This window comes from Mixophyes fleayi, chromosome 3, assembly GCF_038048845.1.
Source record: "Mixophyes fleayi isolate aMixFle1 chromosome 3, aMixFle1.hap1, whole genome shotgun sequence".
In the NCBI taxonomy this organism is placed as follows: domain Eukaryota; kingdom Metazoa; phylum Chordata; class Amphibia; order Anura; family Limnodynastidae; genus Mixophyes; species Mixophyes fleayi.
Window position 1 is genome coordinate 9,961,057 of NC_134404.1, and position 16,602 is coordinate 9,977,658.

Here is a 16,602-nt window from a genome sequence, read left to right on the forward strand (position 1 = left end):
CACACCCACATACGTTGTGGCGGTGCCACATACCAGATGGAGAAAATATAATTGTCTCTTAACCTGAACTGTAATTCAGGGATCTCCTATGGGCAGAAATCTTATAGACAACTCTAAAATGCTCATGGTTCAGTCTCTCCCTGATCGTTATATAAAACCTAATAGATATGTTCAGTGGACCAATCTGGCTTCAGCTGGGAAGTCCACTTGGCACGGACAGGTCCGGGGCAGTGTGCCTACAAACAGTGGGCTGGGATCATATAGAGGGGCCGAGCAGAGATCTAATTCCAATAGAACATTCACTGTCCCTTTCACACCCCTGGAAACTCTCTAATTATCCAAGACCTTGAACAGGTCCAACCAAACGCGCTTCATAAAACCAGCTTCCCTGGAAGCCCCAGAAGCAACGACGAGATGACTTCAACTTCAACCAGGTCTACGTGCAAAGCTGCTCTCCCCTCACAGATTATCCTCCCAGGTCTTCATGTAGTTGGTGTGACCCTTTAGGCCTACATTTAAAATTGAAAGTAAAATGAGGACCCTATCTCCATCACATGTCTCTGTAGCGTATGGGACCTATGGGCGTGGCGTCACTATGTGCCACTTAAAGGTTGTTTCTTTTGGGCCCACAGCCTTCCCGTCCTCACCAGGGACCAGGCTAGGATGCTCTCCTTCTAGAACAGCCCCCTTTACCTTAAAGCTCAGTGTGATTACTGGCACTTGTTGTTGCCCCCATACCAAGCCTGAGATACTTATTAACAGGGAAGACAGGGAGCTAGAAGACTGATGGGTAAGGGAAAACGCAAAAGTGCCAATCACTATCCAAAAGGCAGGTTTAAACCATGCCAACAGTGAGATCCAAAATCAGAATCCAAGACAGCAGATAAGCCATCTGAGCCGAGGGTCAGGGTGTTCATCAGACAAGTGGGGCTGGGAACTAGCAGGGTTAAACGTGGAACTCTAACAGATTCCAGGGTCTGCATACCAGGCCGTTAGTTTGCGATCAAAGGACGCACGTGCACCTAGTTTGCAAACGCTGGCTGATATTTTAATTACATCTCTATGTTTACGCCACCGCCCGTTATAACGCTACTCTTACTTACCACCTTGTATTTTCCCTGTGCCGAAGTTCATCAACATATATATGCCCTAAATTATATGTTCTATGTCTTTATGACAACACCTTTGTTATGTTGACAGTTTTTGTCTTTACTTTAAGCACAAGATAAAGGCAGAGGGCTACTCTCAGTCTACTGCACTTTATCTTTGACACTGTACTAAAAATATGTTGAATATAAGAATATTGGGAGGATAAATTCCACTACTTCATGCCAGATGGGACAATATTACTTGCTTGCTTTTTACTTACTGAAAGCCCCTTACTCCAGATAATGTATTAATAAATAAAGGTAATGTAATGATTCTCATACAGAACCTGTGGCATTCTCAATGGCTCCCACAGCAGCAGATGAGAGGGCGAGTCGTAAAAACCGCCCGATAGGGAGACGGGGCTGACGCAGCGATCTATGCTTGTACATTGCGTCTGATTTTGAATGATTTTCTCTTTAATGATTATTAAACGTGTATGTGTATCCTCCAGAGCTGGAGAACTAGCTAGAAGCACGTTGTACTAATACTGAATTGCATATTGCGATTCTCAGCAAAATCGTGATGGGGTAACACGTTGGTGACGTTTGTTAATTAGAATTTTACTTTCTGTCTCTTTAGATAAGGAAGAAAAGGAAGACGAGGGCACAGGATCTCCCAAATCTGAGGTGAGGATCAGACATCCTTAAAACTATAGGTTACTTTGTATCTTCTCTTATACAGATGTGTGTTCTATAATTGTCTAATGTTACTAAAGAAAGTAACTTCTAAGGTTGGTGTCACCCAAGTTTCTAAACGGGGTATTTCACCAGACAATGAAAACCGTAAGCACCCGCGAGCTCAGCTACTGACAAAGGGTCCAAGGTAAACTATGGATTCCTTTTTCTGAAGAAGGCTTTGCTGCAGAAACGCTGCTTGCGTGATAAGTGTTCAACAATTGCCGTCCCCTGCTTGTGCGACACCAGCCCACCTCTAATCACATGTGCCGTTTTGGTCAGCGAATCCTTAAAAACTACCAAATTGCCCCAATATCACCCTGTGAGTTGGTTCCTACCAATTCTACTTGCTATACTTCATCTTCAGATTGGTAAATCTGGTTGGCCGATGACCATATATATCCACGTTTATGTGGCTGTGGTCACCAATTTTTTTTTGGTTCCAGAAATGGTTATACCTGTCCAATTTAACTATCCAGATGTGCAAGAAAAATAGATTTGGAAAATTTGTCAGTGGAATGGCCACCAATAAGTGCTTAATTGAATCTGAGTGTCCGGTGATGCAAATTAAGAGCTTGTGAGTGGAGAAGACACTTCTGAGTCTGGTTAAAGTTGAGTCATATTAATCCGTGCCAGGGTTTAAACCATTTCTCATTCCTTAACTCCTGAGTATGTAGACTTGGCTCCAGATCCTCATGAATTCACTCCGGAGTCTGTACAATGATGTCTACCCGTGTCTGTATGCTCTTGTGCACACCGCATTAATTCACTCATTTTAAATCTGACCAGAAATTTTAATAAAATTATGGATTTTTCATATAATTTACTTTATAAATTAAATGACAACAGTCTTAATGTGTAGTGAATCGTAAGTAGAATAGACAATGCTATAATAGAAGAGTGAATTTTCTAGATGTTGATATATTGATAGAATGAAATGATGGTTCTAGATATTGGTGTTAAGAGATTTCATTGTTTTTAGTCGAATTGAAAGATAATCTGTTTGGGTGACAATAGATTAAATAGCATCAGATGGAGATGTCTGGATTGATGGATAATACGATCGGGAATGGTGTCAAATTTGATTAGGAATAGATGGAAGTTATTTGAAGCATGTGGCAAAGTGTAATGTTATAAGATGTGAATTGATTGTTCATTTGTGGTCTAATTATTTAAAAAAAATAATCTGTGTGTCATAATTGAAAATGTCTGATCATATAGAAAACCAAACTTTCCTTCTAGGCTACAATGTGTAAAGTAGTTGTATCCGTGGCCAACCTTAGAAATTATATTGATATAATACTATGAAGGTTCTAGATATAGGTGTTAGATGATATTTGATGTAATACAGTGAAAGATCTATATATCGATAGTAGAGAAGATGAAGGATCTAGAGATCCGTATTAAAGGCGATTAAGGATCTAGGTATCTTTATTAGAGGAGACGGAGGATCTATGTATCCATTTTAATGGAGACAAAGGATCTAGATATCTATTTTAGAGGAGATGAAGGATTTATGTATCCATATTAGAGGAGACGAAGGATCTAGATATGGACATTAGAGAAGATGAAGGATGTAGGTATCTTTATTAGAGGAGATGAAGGATCTATGTATTCATTTTAAAGGAAGCGAAATATCTAGATATCAACATTAGAGGAGCTGAAGGATCTAGATATTGACATTAAAGGAAACAAAGGATCTAGATATTGACATTAGAAGAGATGAAGGATGTAGATATCTATATTAAAGGATATGAAGGATATAGAAATCTGAATTAGAGGAGATGAAGAATGTAGATATCTATATTAGAGGAGCTGAAGGATCTAGATATCGACATTAGAGGAGCTGAAGGTTCTCGATATCAACATTAGAGGAGCTGAAGGATCCAGATATTGAAATTAGAAGAGATAAAGGATGTAGATATCTGTATTAGAGGAGACTAAGGATGTGGATATTTATATTAGTGGAGATACTGATATAATACAGTCAAAGATCTAGAGATCTTGCATCACCGGACACTCACTATATGATATTATACATTGACAAGCACAACGGCACAGTGGGTAGCATTGCTGCCTCACAGCACTGGGGTTATGGGATCGATTCTGACCAGGGCCCTATAGGTGTGGCGTTTGTATGTTCTTCCTGTGTTTGTGGGTGCCACACTTAGCCCCCACAGTCCAAAAATATACTTGTAAAATAATAAGCTGCTGTCAAAAATGGACAGATGTGTATGTGCATGTGTGTGTGTGCTAGAACCTTTAGACTGTAAGCTCCTATGGGACAGGGACTGTTGTGAATGATTCAGTATTCTCTGTACAGCGCTGCGTAGTATTGTGGCGCTATATAAATAATCCTATCTATAGATTATACAGTGAAAGATCTGGATGCCTGTATTGATATAATACAGTGAACATTCTAGGTCTCGTTGTTACAGGAGATATTGATGTAGTACGCTGAATGTTGTACTGTATGTATGCACAGTCAGCGTTGCTATAGTAACGCAGTAAAGATCCTAGATCGCAAATCGTAAGTTTCTGAGCGTAGTTTTATGCGTCCAGTGAAATATAAGAAAAATTGCAACGTGAAGCTTGTAGTCTAATACAACGCAGACCCTTCTTATCTCTATAGTATGTGTAGACCTGTATACCATGCAGAGCCCTATTCTGGTGACCAGAATATAATGCAGAGCCTATATAGGTGCCAACAAGGTGTTGCTGGAATCTTCACTCTTTTTATATACTGCCCTAGTGACTGCACGGAGACATTTATCATCGGTTTAAAGCTCCACTGCTGCCACCTAAATCGTTTTACTAAGGTGCCCCCTTATATAAGTTATACCACAGAGGCAGCTCTGTTCCTTTTACGGTCCCCAGACAAATCCCGTGGAGGGGGGGGGGGCTAGGGTGGTGGGAATTTAGGAGGAGGTGGGCCATAGTGCCCCTTCCCAGGGTTTTGGTTAAGGAGAGTGCACTTCAGTCAAATCTTTTATGTAGGTGGCAGTGCAGCTTTGAAAGATCGGGGGATGGGTGATTTATTTTTGCACACTTGGAGCTACGGGCTTACCTGTAAAACCACTGTTATTACTAATACCATAAGCAACGTAGGGACTGGTATTAGCTTATTAGGGCCAAATCTGATAATGAACTGCATGTCGAGGGTTGTTTGGGGTGTATTGATTGTCTGTCTGTTTTCTAACAATTCATTTATTAAAGTTTTATCATACAAAAGAATAGAGAGATTGTGTGTGGTCACGTTACACGTCACCGTATTGCTTACACAGTCTTAACTACCGTTGAGCAGGGATACCGACGCCGGTTACGTGGAGGGTTGGGCTGGGAGACCGGCCTGCGTCAGAGACCCATGCCGAGGCTGCCTTTCCAGGCTGGGGACCCATATTACGTCAGCAAGAGGAAGAGAGATGAGTGGCTGGCCAGATGGAAGAAAGAGGTAAGGACCCTAGATATCCATATCACTGTATTGTATTTGTGCTGATGAATCCGCTTATGGCCAGGCCCTAGAGGAACATATAGGCCCCCATCCGTTGTGTAGTAGACCAGGGACGGTGAGACATTCAGGTTTATTTTATACCTGTGTGTAATCTTAGTGGAAACGGATTAGTCTGAATCAGTATTATGATAATTCTTTGTGATATGCCCACTTCCTGCCCATGTGAATGCATGATACCATTCTATCATGAGGGGACTGTGATGGTCTAGGTGTGTATGAGATGACCTCTATATATAATACATTATACAGAGGAGGTTACACTGTGATGGTCTAGGTGTGTATGAGATGACCTCTATATATAATACATTATACAGAGGAGGTTACACTGTGATGGTCTAGGTGTGTATGAGATGACCTCTATATATAATACATTATACTGATGAGGGGACTGTGATGGTCTAGGTGTGTATGGGATGACCTCTATATATAATACATTATACAGATGAGGTTACACTGTGATGGTCTAGGTGTGTATGAGATGACCTCTATATATAATACATTATACAGATGAGGTTACACTGTGATGGTCTAGGTGTGTATGGGATGACCTCTATATATAATACATTATACAGAGGAGGTTACACTGTGATGGTCTAGGTGTGTATGAGATGACCTCTATATATAATACATTATACAGAGGAGGTTACACTGTGATGGTCTAGGTGTGTATGGGATGACCTCTATATATAATACATTATACAGATGAGGTTACACTGTGATGGTCTAGGTGTGTATGGGATGACCTCTATATATAATACATTATACAGAGGAGGTTACACTGTGATGGTCTAGGTGTGTATGGGATGACCTCTATATATAATACATTATACAGAGGAGGTTACACTGTGATGGTATAGGTGTGTATGAGATGATATCTATATATAATACATTATACAGAGGAGGTTACACTGTGATGGTCTAGGTGTGTATGAGATGACCTCTATATATAATACATTATACAGATGAGGTTATACTGTGATGGTCTAGGTGTGTATGAGATGACCTCTATATATAATACATTATACAGAGGAGGTTACACTGTGATGGTCTAGGTGTGTATGAGATGACCTCTATATATAATACATTATACAGAGGAGGTTACACTGTGATGGTCTAGGTGTGTATGAGATGACCTCTATATATAATACATTATACTGATGAGGGGACTGTGATGGTCTAGGTGTGTATGGGATGACCTCTATATATAATACATTATACAGATGAGGTAACACTGTGATGGTCTAGGTGTGTATGGGATGACCTCTATATATAATACATTATACAGATGAGGTTACACTGTGATGGTCTAGGTGTGTATGGGATGACCTCTATATATAATACATTATACAGATGAGGTAACACTGTGATGGTCTAGGTGTGTATGGGATGACCTCTATATATAATACATTATACAGATGAGGTTACACTGTGATGGTCTAGGTGTGTATGGGATGACCTCTATATATAATACATTATACAGAGGAGGTTACACTGTGATGGTCTAGGTGTGTATGGGATGACCTCTATATATAATACATTATACAGATGAGGTTATACTGTGATGGTCTAGGTGTGTATGAGATGACCTCTATATATAATACATTATACAGAGGAGGTTACACTGTGATGGTCTAGGTGTGTATGGGATGACCTCTATATATAATACATTATACAGAGGAGGTTACACTGTGATGGTCTAGGTGTGTATGGGATGACCTCTATATATAATACATTATACAGATGAGGTAACACTGTGATGGTCTAGGTGTGTATGGGATGACCTCTATATATAATACATTATACAGATGAGGTTACACTGTGATGGTCTAGGTGTGTATGAGATGACCTCTATATATAATACATTATACAGATGAGGTTACACTGTGATGGTCTAGGTGTGTATGAGATGACCTCTATATATAATACATTATACAGAGGAGGTTACACTGTGATGGTCTAGGTGTGTATGGGATGACCTCTATATATAATACATTATACAGATGAGGTTACACTGTGATGGTCTAGGTGTGTATGGGATGACCTCTATATATAATACATTATACAGATGAGGTTACACTGTGATGGTCTAGGTGTGTATGGGATGACCTCTATATATAATACATTATACAGATGAGGTTACACTGTGATGGTCTAGGTGTGTATGAGATGACCTCTATATATAATACATTATACAGAGGAGGTTACACTGTGATGGTCTAGGTGTGTATGAGATGACCTCTATATATAATACATTATACAGAGGAGGTTACACTGTGATGGTCTAGGTGTGTATGAGATGACCTCTATATATAATACATTATACAGATGAGGTTACACTGTGATGGTCTAGGTGTGTATGAGATGACCTCTATATATAATACATTATACAGATGAGGTAACACTGTGATGGTCTAGGTGTGTATGAGATGACCTCTATATATAATACATTATACAGAGGAGGTTACACTGTGATGGTCTAGGTGTGTATGAGATGACCTCTATATATAATACATTATACAGATGAGGTAACACTGTGATGGTCTAGGTGTGTATGAGATGACCTCTATATATAATACATTATACAGATGAGGTTACACTGTGATGGTCTAGGTGTGTATGAGATGACCTCTATATATAATACATTATACAGATGAGGTAACACTGTGATGGTCTAGGTGTGTATGAGATGACCTCTATATATAATACATTATACAGATGAGGTAACACTGTGATGGTCTAGGTGTGTATGAGATGACCTCTATATATAATACATTATACAGATGAGGTTACACTGTGATAGTCTAGGTGTGTATGAGATGACCTCTATATATAATACATTATACAGATGAGGTTATACTGTGATGGTCTAGGTGTGTATGGGATGACCTCTATATATAATACATTATACAGAGGAGGTTACACTGTGATGGTCTAGGTGTGTATGAGATGACCTCTATATATAATACATTATACAGATGAGGTAACACTGTGATGGTCTAGGTGTGTATGGGATGACCTCTATATATAATACATTATACAGAGGAGGTTACACTGTGATGGTCTAGGTGTGTATGAGATGACCTCTATATATAATACATTATACAGATGAGGTAACACTGTGATGGTCTAGGTGTGTATGGGATGACCTCTATATATATAATACATTATACAGATGAGGTAACACTGTGATGGTCTAGGTGTGTATGGGATGACCTCTATATATATATATATATATATAATACATTATACAGATGAGGTTACACTGTGATGGTCTAGGTGTGTATGGGATGACCTCTATATATAATACATTATACAGAGGAGGTTACACTGTGATAGTCTAGGTGTGTATGAGATGACCTCTATATATAATACATTATACAGAGGAGGTTACACTGTGATGGTCTAGGTGTGTATGAGATGACCTCTATATATAATACATTATACAGAGGAGGTTACACTGTGATGGTCTAGGTGTGTATGAGATGACCTCTATATATAATACATTATACAGATGAGGTTACACTGTGATGGTCTAGGTGTGTATGGGATGACCTCTATATATAATACATTATACAGATGAGGTTACACTGTGATGGTCTAGGTGTGTATGAGATGACCTCTATATATAATACATTATACAGAGGAGGTTACACTGTGATGGTCTAGGTGTGTATGAGATGACCTCTATATATAATACATTATACAGAGGAGGTTACACTGTGATGGTCTAGGTGTGTATGAGATGACCTCTATATATAATACATTATACAGATGAGGTTACACTGTGATGGTCTAGGTGTGTATGGGATGACCTCTATATATAATACATTATACTGATGAGGGGACTGTCATGGTCTAGGTGTGTATGAGATGACCTCTATATATAATACATTATACAGAGGAGGTTACACTGTGATGGTCTAGGTGTGTATGAGATGACCTCTATATATAATACATTATACAGATGAGGTTACACTGTGATGGTCTAGGTGTGTATGAGATGACCTCTATATATAATACATTATACAGAGGAGGTAACACTGTGATGGTCTAGGTGTGTATGGGATGACCTCTATATATAATACATTATACAGATGAGGTTACACTGTGATGGTCTAGGTGTGTATGAGATGACCTCTATATATAATACATTATACAGAGGAGGTTATACTGTGATGGTCTAGGTGTGTATGGGATGACCTCTATATATAATACATTATACAGATGAGGTTACACTGTGATAGTCTAGGTGTGTATGGGATGACCTCTATATATAATACATTATACAGAGGAGGTTACACTGTGATGGTCTAGGTGTGTATGAGATGACCTCTATATATAATACATTATACAGATGAGGTTACACTGTGATGGTCTAGGTGTGTATGGGATGACCTCTATATATAATACATTATACAGAGGAGGTTACACTGTGATGGTCTAGGTGTGTATGGGATGACCTCTATATATAATACATTATACAGATGAGGTTACACTGTGATGGTCTAGGTGTGTATGAGATGACCTCTATATATAATACATTATACAGATGAGGTTACACTGTGATAGTCTAGGTGTGTATGGGATGACCTCTATATATAATACATTATACAGATGAGGTAACACTGTGATGGTCTAGGTGTGTATGGGATGACCTCTATATATAATACATTATACAGATGAGGTAACACTGTGATGGTCTAGGTGTGTATGAGATGACCTCTATATATAATACATTATACAGATGAGGTAACACTGTGATGGTCTAGGTGTGTATGGGATGACCTCTATATATAATACATTATACAGATGAGGTAACACTGTGATGGTCTAGGTGTATATGGGATGACCTCTATATATAATACATTATACAGAGGAGGTTACACTGTGATGGTCTAGGTGTGTATGGGATGACCTCTATATATAATACATTATACAGAGGAGGTTACACTGTGATGGTCTAGGTGTGTATGAGATGACCTCTATATATAATACATTATACAGATGAGGTTACACTGTGATGGTCTAGGTGTGTATGAGATGACCTCTATATATAATACATTATACAGATGAGGTAACACTGTGATGGTCTAGGTGTGTATGGGATGACCTCTATATATAATACATTATACAGATGAGGTAACACTGATGGTCTAGGTGTGTATGGGATGACCTCTATATATATATATATATATATATAATACATTATACAGATGAGGTTACACTGTGATGGTCTAGGTGTGTATGAGATGACCTCTATATATAATACATTATACAGAGGAGGTTACACTGTGATGGTCTAGGTGTGTATGGGATGACCTCTATATATAATACATTATACAGAGGAGGTTACACTGTGATAGTCTAGGTGTGTATGAGATGACCTCTATATATAATACATTATACAGAGGAGGTTACACTGTGATGGTCTAGGTGTGTATGAGATAACCTCTATATATAATACATTATACAGAGGAGGTTACACTGTGATGGTCTAGGTGTGTATGAGATGACCTCTATATATAATACATTATACAGAGGAGGTTACACTGTGATGGTCTAGGTGTGTATGGGATGACCTCTATATATAATACATTATACAGAGGAGGTTACACTGTGATGGTCTAGGTGTGTATGGGATGACCTCTATATATAATACATTATACAGATGAGGTAACACTGTGATGGTCTAGGTGTGTATGAGATGACCTCTATATATAATACATTATACAGATGAGGTTACACTGTGATGGTCTAGGTGTGTATGGGATGACCTCTATATATAATACATTATATAGATGAGGTTACTCTGTGATGGTCTAGGTGTGTATGAGATGACCTCTATATATAATACATTATACAGAGGAGGTTACACTGTGATGGTCTAGGTGTGTATGAGATGACCTCTATATATAATACATTATACAGAGGAGGTTACACTGTGATGGTCTAGGTGTGTATGGGATGACCTCTATATATAATACATTATATAGATGAGGTTACACTGTGATGGTCTAGGTGTGTATGGGATGACCTCTATATATAATACATTATACAGATGAGGTTACACTGTGATGGTCTAGGTGTGTATGGGATGACCTCTATATATAATACATTATACAGATGAGGTTACACTGTGATGGTCTAGGTGTGTATGAGATGACCTCTATATATAATACATTATACAGATGAGGTAACACTGTGATGGTCTAGGTGTGTATGAGATGACCTCTATATATAATACATTATACAGATGAGGTTACACGGTGATGGTCTAGGTGTGTATGGGATGACCTCTATATATAATACATTATACAGATGAGGTTACACTGTGATGGTCTAGGTGTGTATGGGATAACCTCTATATATAATACATTATACAGAGGAGGTTACACTGTGATGGTCTAGGTGTGTATGAGATGACCTCTATATATAATACATTATACAGAGGAGGTTACACTGTGATGGTCTAGGTGTGTATGGGATGACCTCTATATATAATACATTATACAGATGAGGTAACACTGTGATGGTCTAGGTGTGTATGGGATGACCTCTATATATAATACATTATATAGATGAGGTTACACTGTGATGGTCTAGGTGTGTATGAGATGACCTCTATATATAATACATTATACAGAGGAGGTTACACTGTGATGGTCTAGGTGTGTATGAGATGATCTCTATATATAATACATTATACAGATGAGGTTACACTGTGATGGTCTAGGTGTGTATGAGATGACCTCTATATATAATACATTATACAGATGAGGTTACACTGTGATGGTCTAGGTGTGTATGAGATGACCTCTATATATAATACATTATACAGATGAGGTTACACTGTGATGGTCTAGGTGTGTATGGGATGACCTCTATATATAATACATTATACTGATGAGGTTACACTGTGATGGTCTAGGTGTGTATGAGATGACCTCTATATATAATACATTATACAGAGGAGGTTACACTGTGATGGTCTAGGTGTGTATGAGATGACCTCTATATATAATACATTATACAGAGGAGGTTACACTGTGATGGTCTAGGTGTGTATGGGATGACCTCTATATATAATACATTATACAGATGAGGTTACACTGTGATGGTCTAGGTGTGTATGAGATGACCTCTATATATAATACATTATACAGAGGAGGTTACACTGTGATGGTCTAGGTGTGTATGAGATGACCTCTATATATAATACATTATACAGAGGAGGTTACACTGTGATGGTCTAGGTGTGTATGAGATGACCTCTATATATAATACATTATACAGATGAGGTTACACTGTGATGGTCTAGGTGTGTATGGGATGACCTCTATATATAATACATTATACAGATGAGGTAACACTGTGATGGTCTAGGTGTGTATGGGATGACCTCTATATATAATACATTATACAGATGAGGTTACACTGTGATGGTCTAGGTGTGTATGGGATGACCTCTATATATAATACATTATACAGATGAGGTAACACTGTGATGGTCTAGGTGTGTATGGGATGACCTCTATATATAATACATTATACTGATGAGGTTACACTGTGATGGTCTAGGTGTGTATGAGATGACCTCTATATATAATACATTATACAGATGAGAGGACTGTGATGGTCTAGGTGTGTATGAGATGACCTCTATATATAATACATTATACTGATGAGGGGACTGTGATGGTCTAGGTGTGTATGAGATGACCTCTATATATAATACATTATACAGAGGAGGTTACACTGTGATGGTCTAGGTGTGTATGAGATGACCTCTATATATAATACATTATACAGAGGAGGTTACACTGTGATGGTCTAGGTGTGAATGGGATGACCTCTATATATAATACATTATACAGAGGAGGTTACACTGTGATGGTCTAGGTGTGTATGAGATGACCTCTATATATAATACATTATACAGAGGAGGTTACACTGTGATGGTCTAGGTGTGTATGAGATGACCTCTATATATAATACATTATACAGATGAGGTTACACTGTGATGGTCTAGGTGTGTATGAGATGACCTCTATATATAATACATTATACAGAGGAGGTTACACTGTGATGGTCTAGGTGTGAATGGGATGACCTCTATATATAATACATTATACAGAGGAGGTTACACTGTGATGGTCTAGGTGTGTATGAGATGACCTCTATATATAATACATTATACAGAGGAGGTTACACTGTGATGGTCTAGGTGTGTATGAGATGACCTCTATATATAATACATTATACAGAGGAGGTTACACTGTGATGGTCTAGGTGTGTATGAGATGACCTCTATATATAATACATTATACAGATGAGGTTACACTGTGATGGTCTAGGTGTGTATGAGATGACCTCTATATATAATACATTATACTGATGAGGTTACACTGTGATGGTCTAGGTGTGTATGAGATGACCTCTATATATAATACATTATACAGATGAGGTTACACTGTGATGGTCTAGGTGTGTATGAGATGACCTCTATATATAATACATTATACAGAGGAGGTTACACTGTGATGGTCTAGGTGTGTATGAGATGACCTCTATATATAATACATTATACAGAGGAGGTTACACTGTGATGGTCTAGGTGTGTATGAGATGACCTCTATATATAATACATTATACTGATGAGGTTACACTGTGATGGTCTAGGTGTGTATGGGATGACCTCTATATATAATACATTATACAGAGGAGGTTACACTGTGATGGTCTATGTGTGTATGAGATGACCTCTATATATAATACATTATACAGAGGAGGTTACACTGTGATGGTCTAGGTGTGTATGAGATGACCTCTATATATAATACATTATACAGAGGAGGTTACACTGTGATGGTCTAGGTGTGTATGGGATGACCTCTATATATAATACATTATACAGAGGAGGTTACACTGTGATGGTCTAGGTGTGTATGAGATGACCTCTATATATAATACATTATACAGATGAGGTTATACTGTGATGGTCTAGGTGTGTATGAGATGACCTCTATATATAATACATTATACAGAGGAGGTTACACTGTGATGGTCTAGGTGTGTATGGGATGACCTCTATATATAATACATTATACAGATGAGGTTACACTGTGATGGTCTAGGTGTGTATGAGATGATCTCTATATATAATACATTATACAGATGAGGTTATACTGTGATGGTCTAGGTGTGTATGAGATGACCTCTATATATAATACATTATACAGATGAGGTTACACTGTGATGGTCTAGGTGTGTATGAGATGACCTGTATATATAATACATTATACTGATGAGGTTACACTGTGATGGTCTAGGTGTGTATGAGATGACCTCTATATATAATACATTATACTGATGAGGTTACACTGTGATGGTCTAGGTGTGTATGAGATGACCTCTATATATAATACATTATACAGATGAGGTTACACTGTGATGGTCTAGGTGTGTATGGGATGACCTCTATATATAATACATTATACAGAGGAGGTTACACTGTGATGGTCTAGGTGTGTATGAGATGACCTCTATATATAATACATTATACAGATGAGGTTACACTGTGATGGTCTAGGTGTGTATGAGATGACCTCTATATATAATACATTATACAGATGAGGTTACACTGTGATGGTCTAGGTGTGTATGAGATGACCTCTATATATAATACATTATACTGATGAGGTTACACTGTGATGGTCTAGGTGTGTATGAGATGACCTCTATATATAATACATTATACAGATGAGGTTACACTGTGATGGTCTAGGTGTGTATGAGATGACCTCTATATATAATACATTATACAGAGGAGGTTACACTGTGATGGTCTAGGTGTGTATGAGATGACCTCTATATATAATACATTATACAGAGGAGGTTACACTGTGATGGTCTAGGTGTGTATGAGATGACCTCTATATATAATACATTATACTGATGAGGTTACACTGTGATGGTCTAGGTGTGTATGAGGTGACCTCTATATATAATACATTATACAGAGGAGGTTACACTGTGATGGTCTAGGTGTGTATGGGATGACCTCTATATATAATACATTATACAGAGGAGGTTACACTGTGATGGTCTAGGTGTGTATGGGATGACCTCTATATATAATACATTATACAGAGGAGGTTACACTGTGATGGTCTAGGTGTGTATGAGATGACCTCTATATATAATACATTATACAGATGAGGTTACACTGTGATGGTCTAGTTGTGTATGAGATGACCTCTATATATAATACATTATACAGAGGAGGTTACACTGTGATGGTCTAGGTGTGTATGAGATGACCTCTATATATAATACATTATACAGATGAGGTTACACTGTGATGGTCTAGGTGTGTATGAGATGACCTCTATATATAATACATTATACAGAGGAGGTTACACTGTGATGGTCTAGGTGTGTGTGGGATGACCTCTATATATAATACATTATACTGATGAGGTTACACTGTGATGGTCTAGGTGTGTATGGGATGACCTCTATATATAATACATTATACAGAGGAGGTTACACTGTGATGGTCTAGGTGTGTATGGGATGACCTCTATATATAATACATTATACAGAGGAGGTTACACTGTGATGGTCTAGGTGTGTATGAGATGACCTCTATATATAATACATTATACAGATGAGGTTACACTGTGATGGTCTAGTTGTGTATGAGATGACCTCTATATATAATACATTATACAGAGGAGGTTACACTGTGATGGTCTAGGTGTGTATGAGATGACCTCTATATATAATACATTATACAGAGGAGGTTACACTGTGATGGTCTAGGTGTGTGTGGGATGACCTCTATATATAATACATTATACAGATGAGGTTACACTGTGATGGTCTAGGTGTGTATGAGATGACCTCTATATATAATACATTATACAGAGGAGGTTACACTGTGATGGTCTAGGTGTGTATGAGATGACCTCTATATATAATACATTATACAGAGGAGGTTACACTGTGATGGTCTAGGTGTGTATGAGATGACCTCTATATATAATACATTATACAGATGAGGTTACACTGTGATGGTCTAGGTGTGTATGAGATGACCTCTATATATAATACATTATACAGAGGAGGTTACACTGTGATGGTCTAGGTGTGTATGGGATGACCTCTATATATAATACATTATACAGAGGAGGTTACACTGTGATGGTCTAGGTGTGTATGAGATGACCTCTATATATAATACATTATACAGATGAGGTTACACTG

General features: G+C 38.0%; 1 protein-coding gene across 7 annotated transcripts in view; it reads left to right on the plus strand.

Moving 5' to 3' along the window:
* Window positions 1–16,602, plus strand: part of DNMT3A (DNA methyltransferase 3 alpha) — a 132,377-nt gene that overhangs the window by 39,995 nt on the left and 75,780 nt on the right. For 6 of the 7 annotated variants that reach the window (XR_012689509.1, XM_075201092.1, XM_075201089.1 and 3 more), the window contains 2 exons: window positions 1,729–1,775; window positions 5,128–5,274. Coding sequence is in view for 6 of the 7 variants with exons in the window: in XM_075201092.1 (XP_075057193.1) it covers window positions 1,729–1,775; window positions 5,128–5,274 (194 nt within the window). In the remaining variant the exon portion in view is untranslated. The remainder of the gene's footprint in view (window positions 1–1,728; window positions 1,776–5,127; window positions 5,275–16,602) is intronic. The other variant, XM_075201093.1, reaches the window with a different exon arrangement.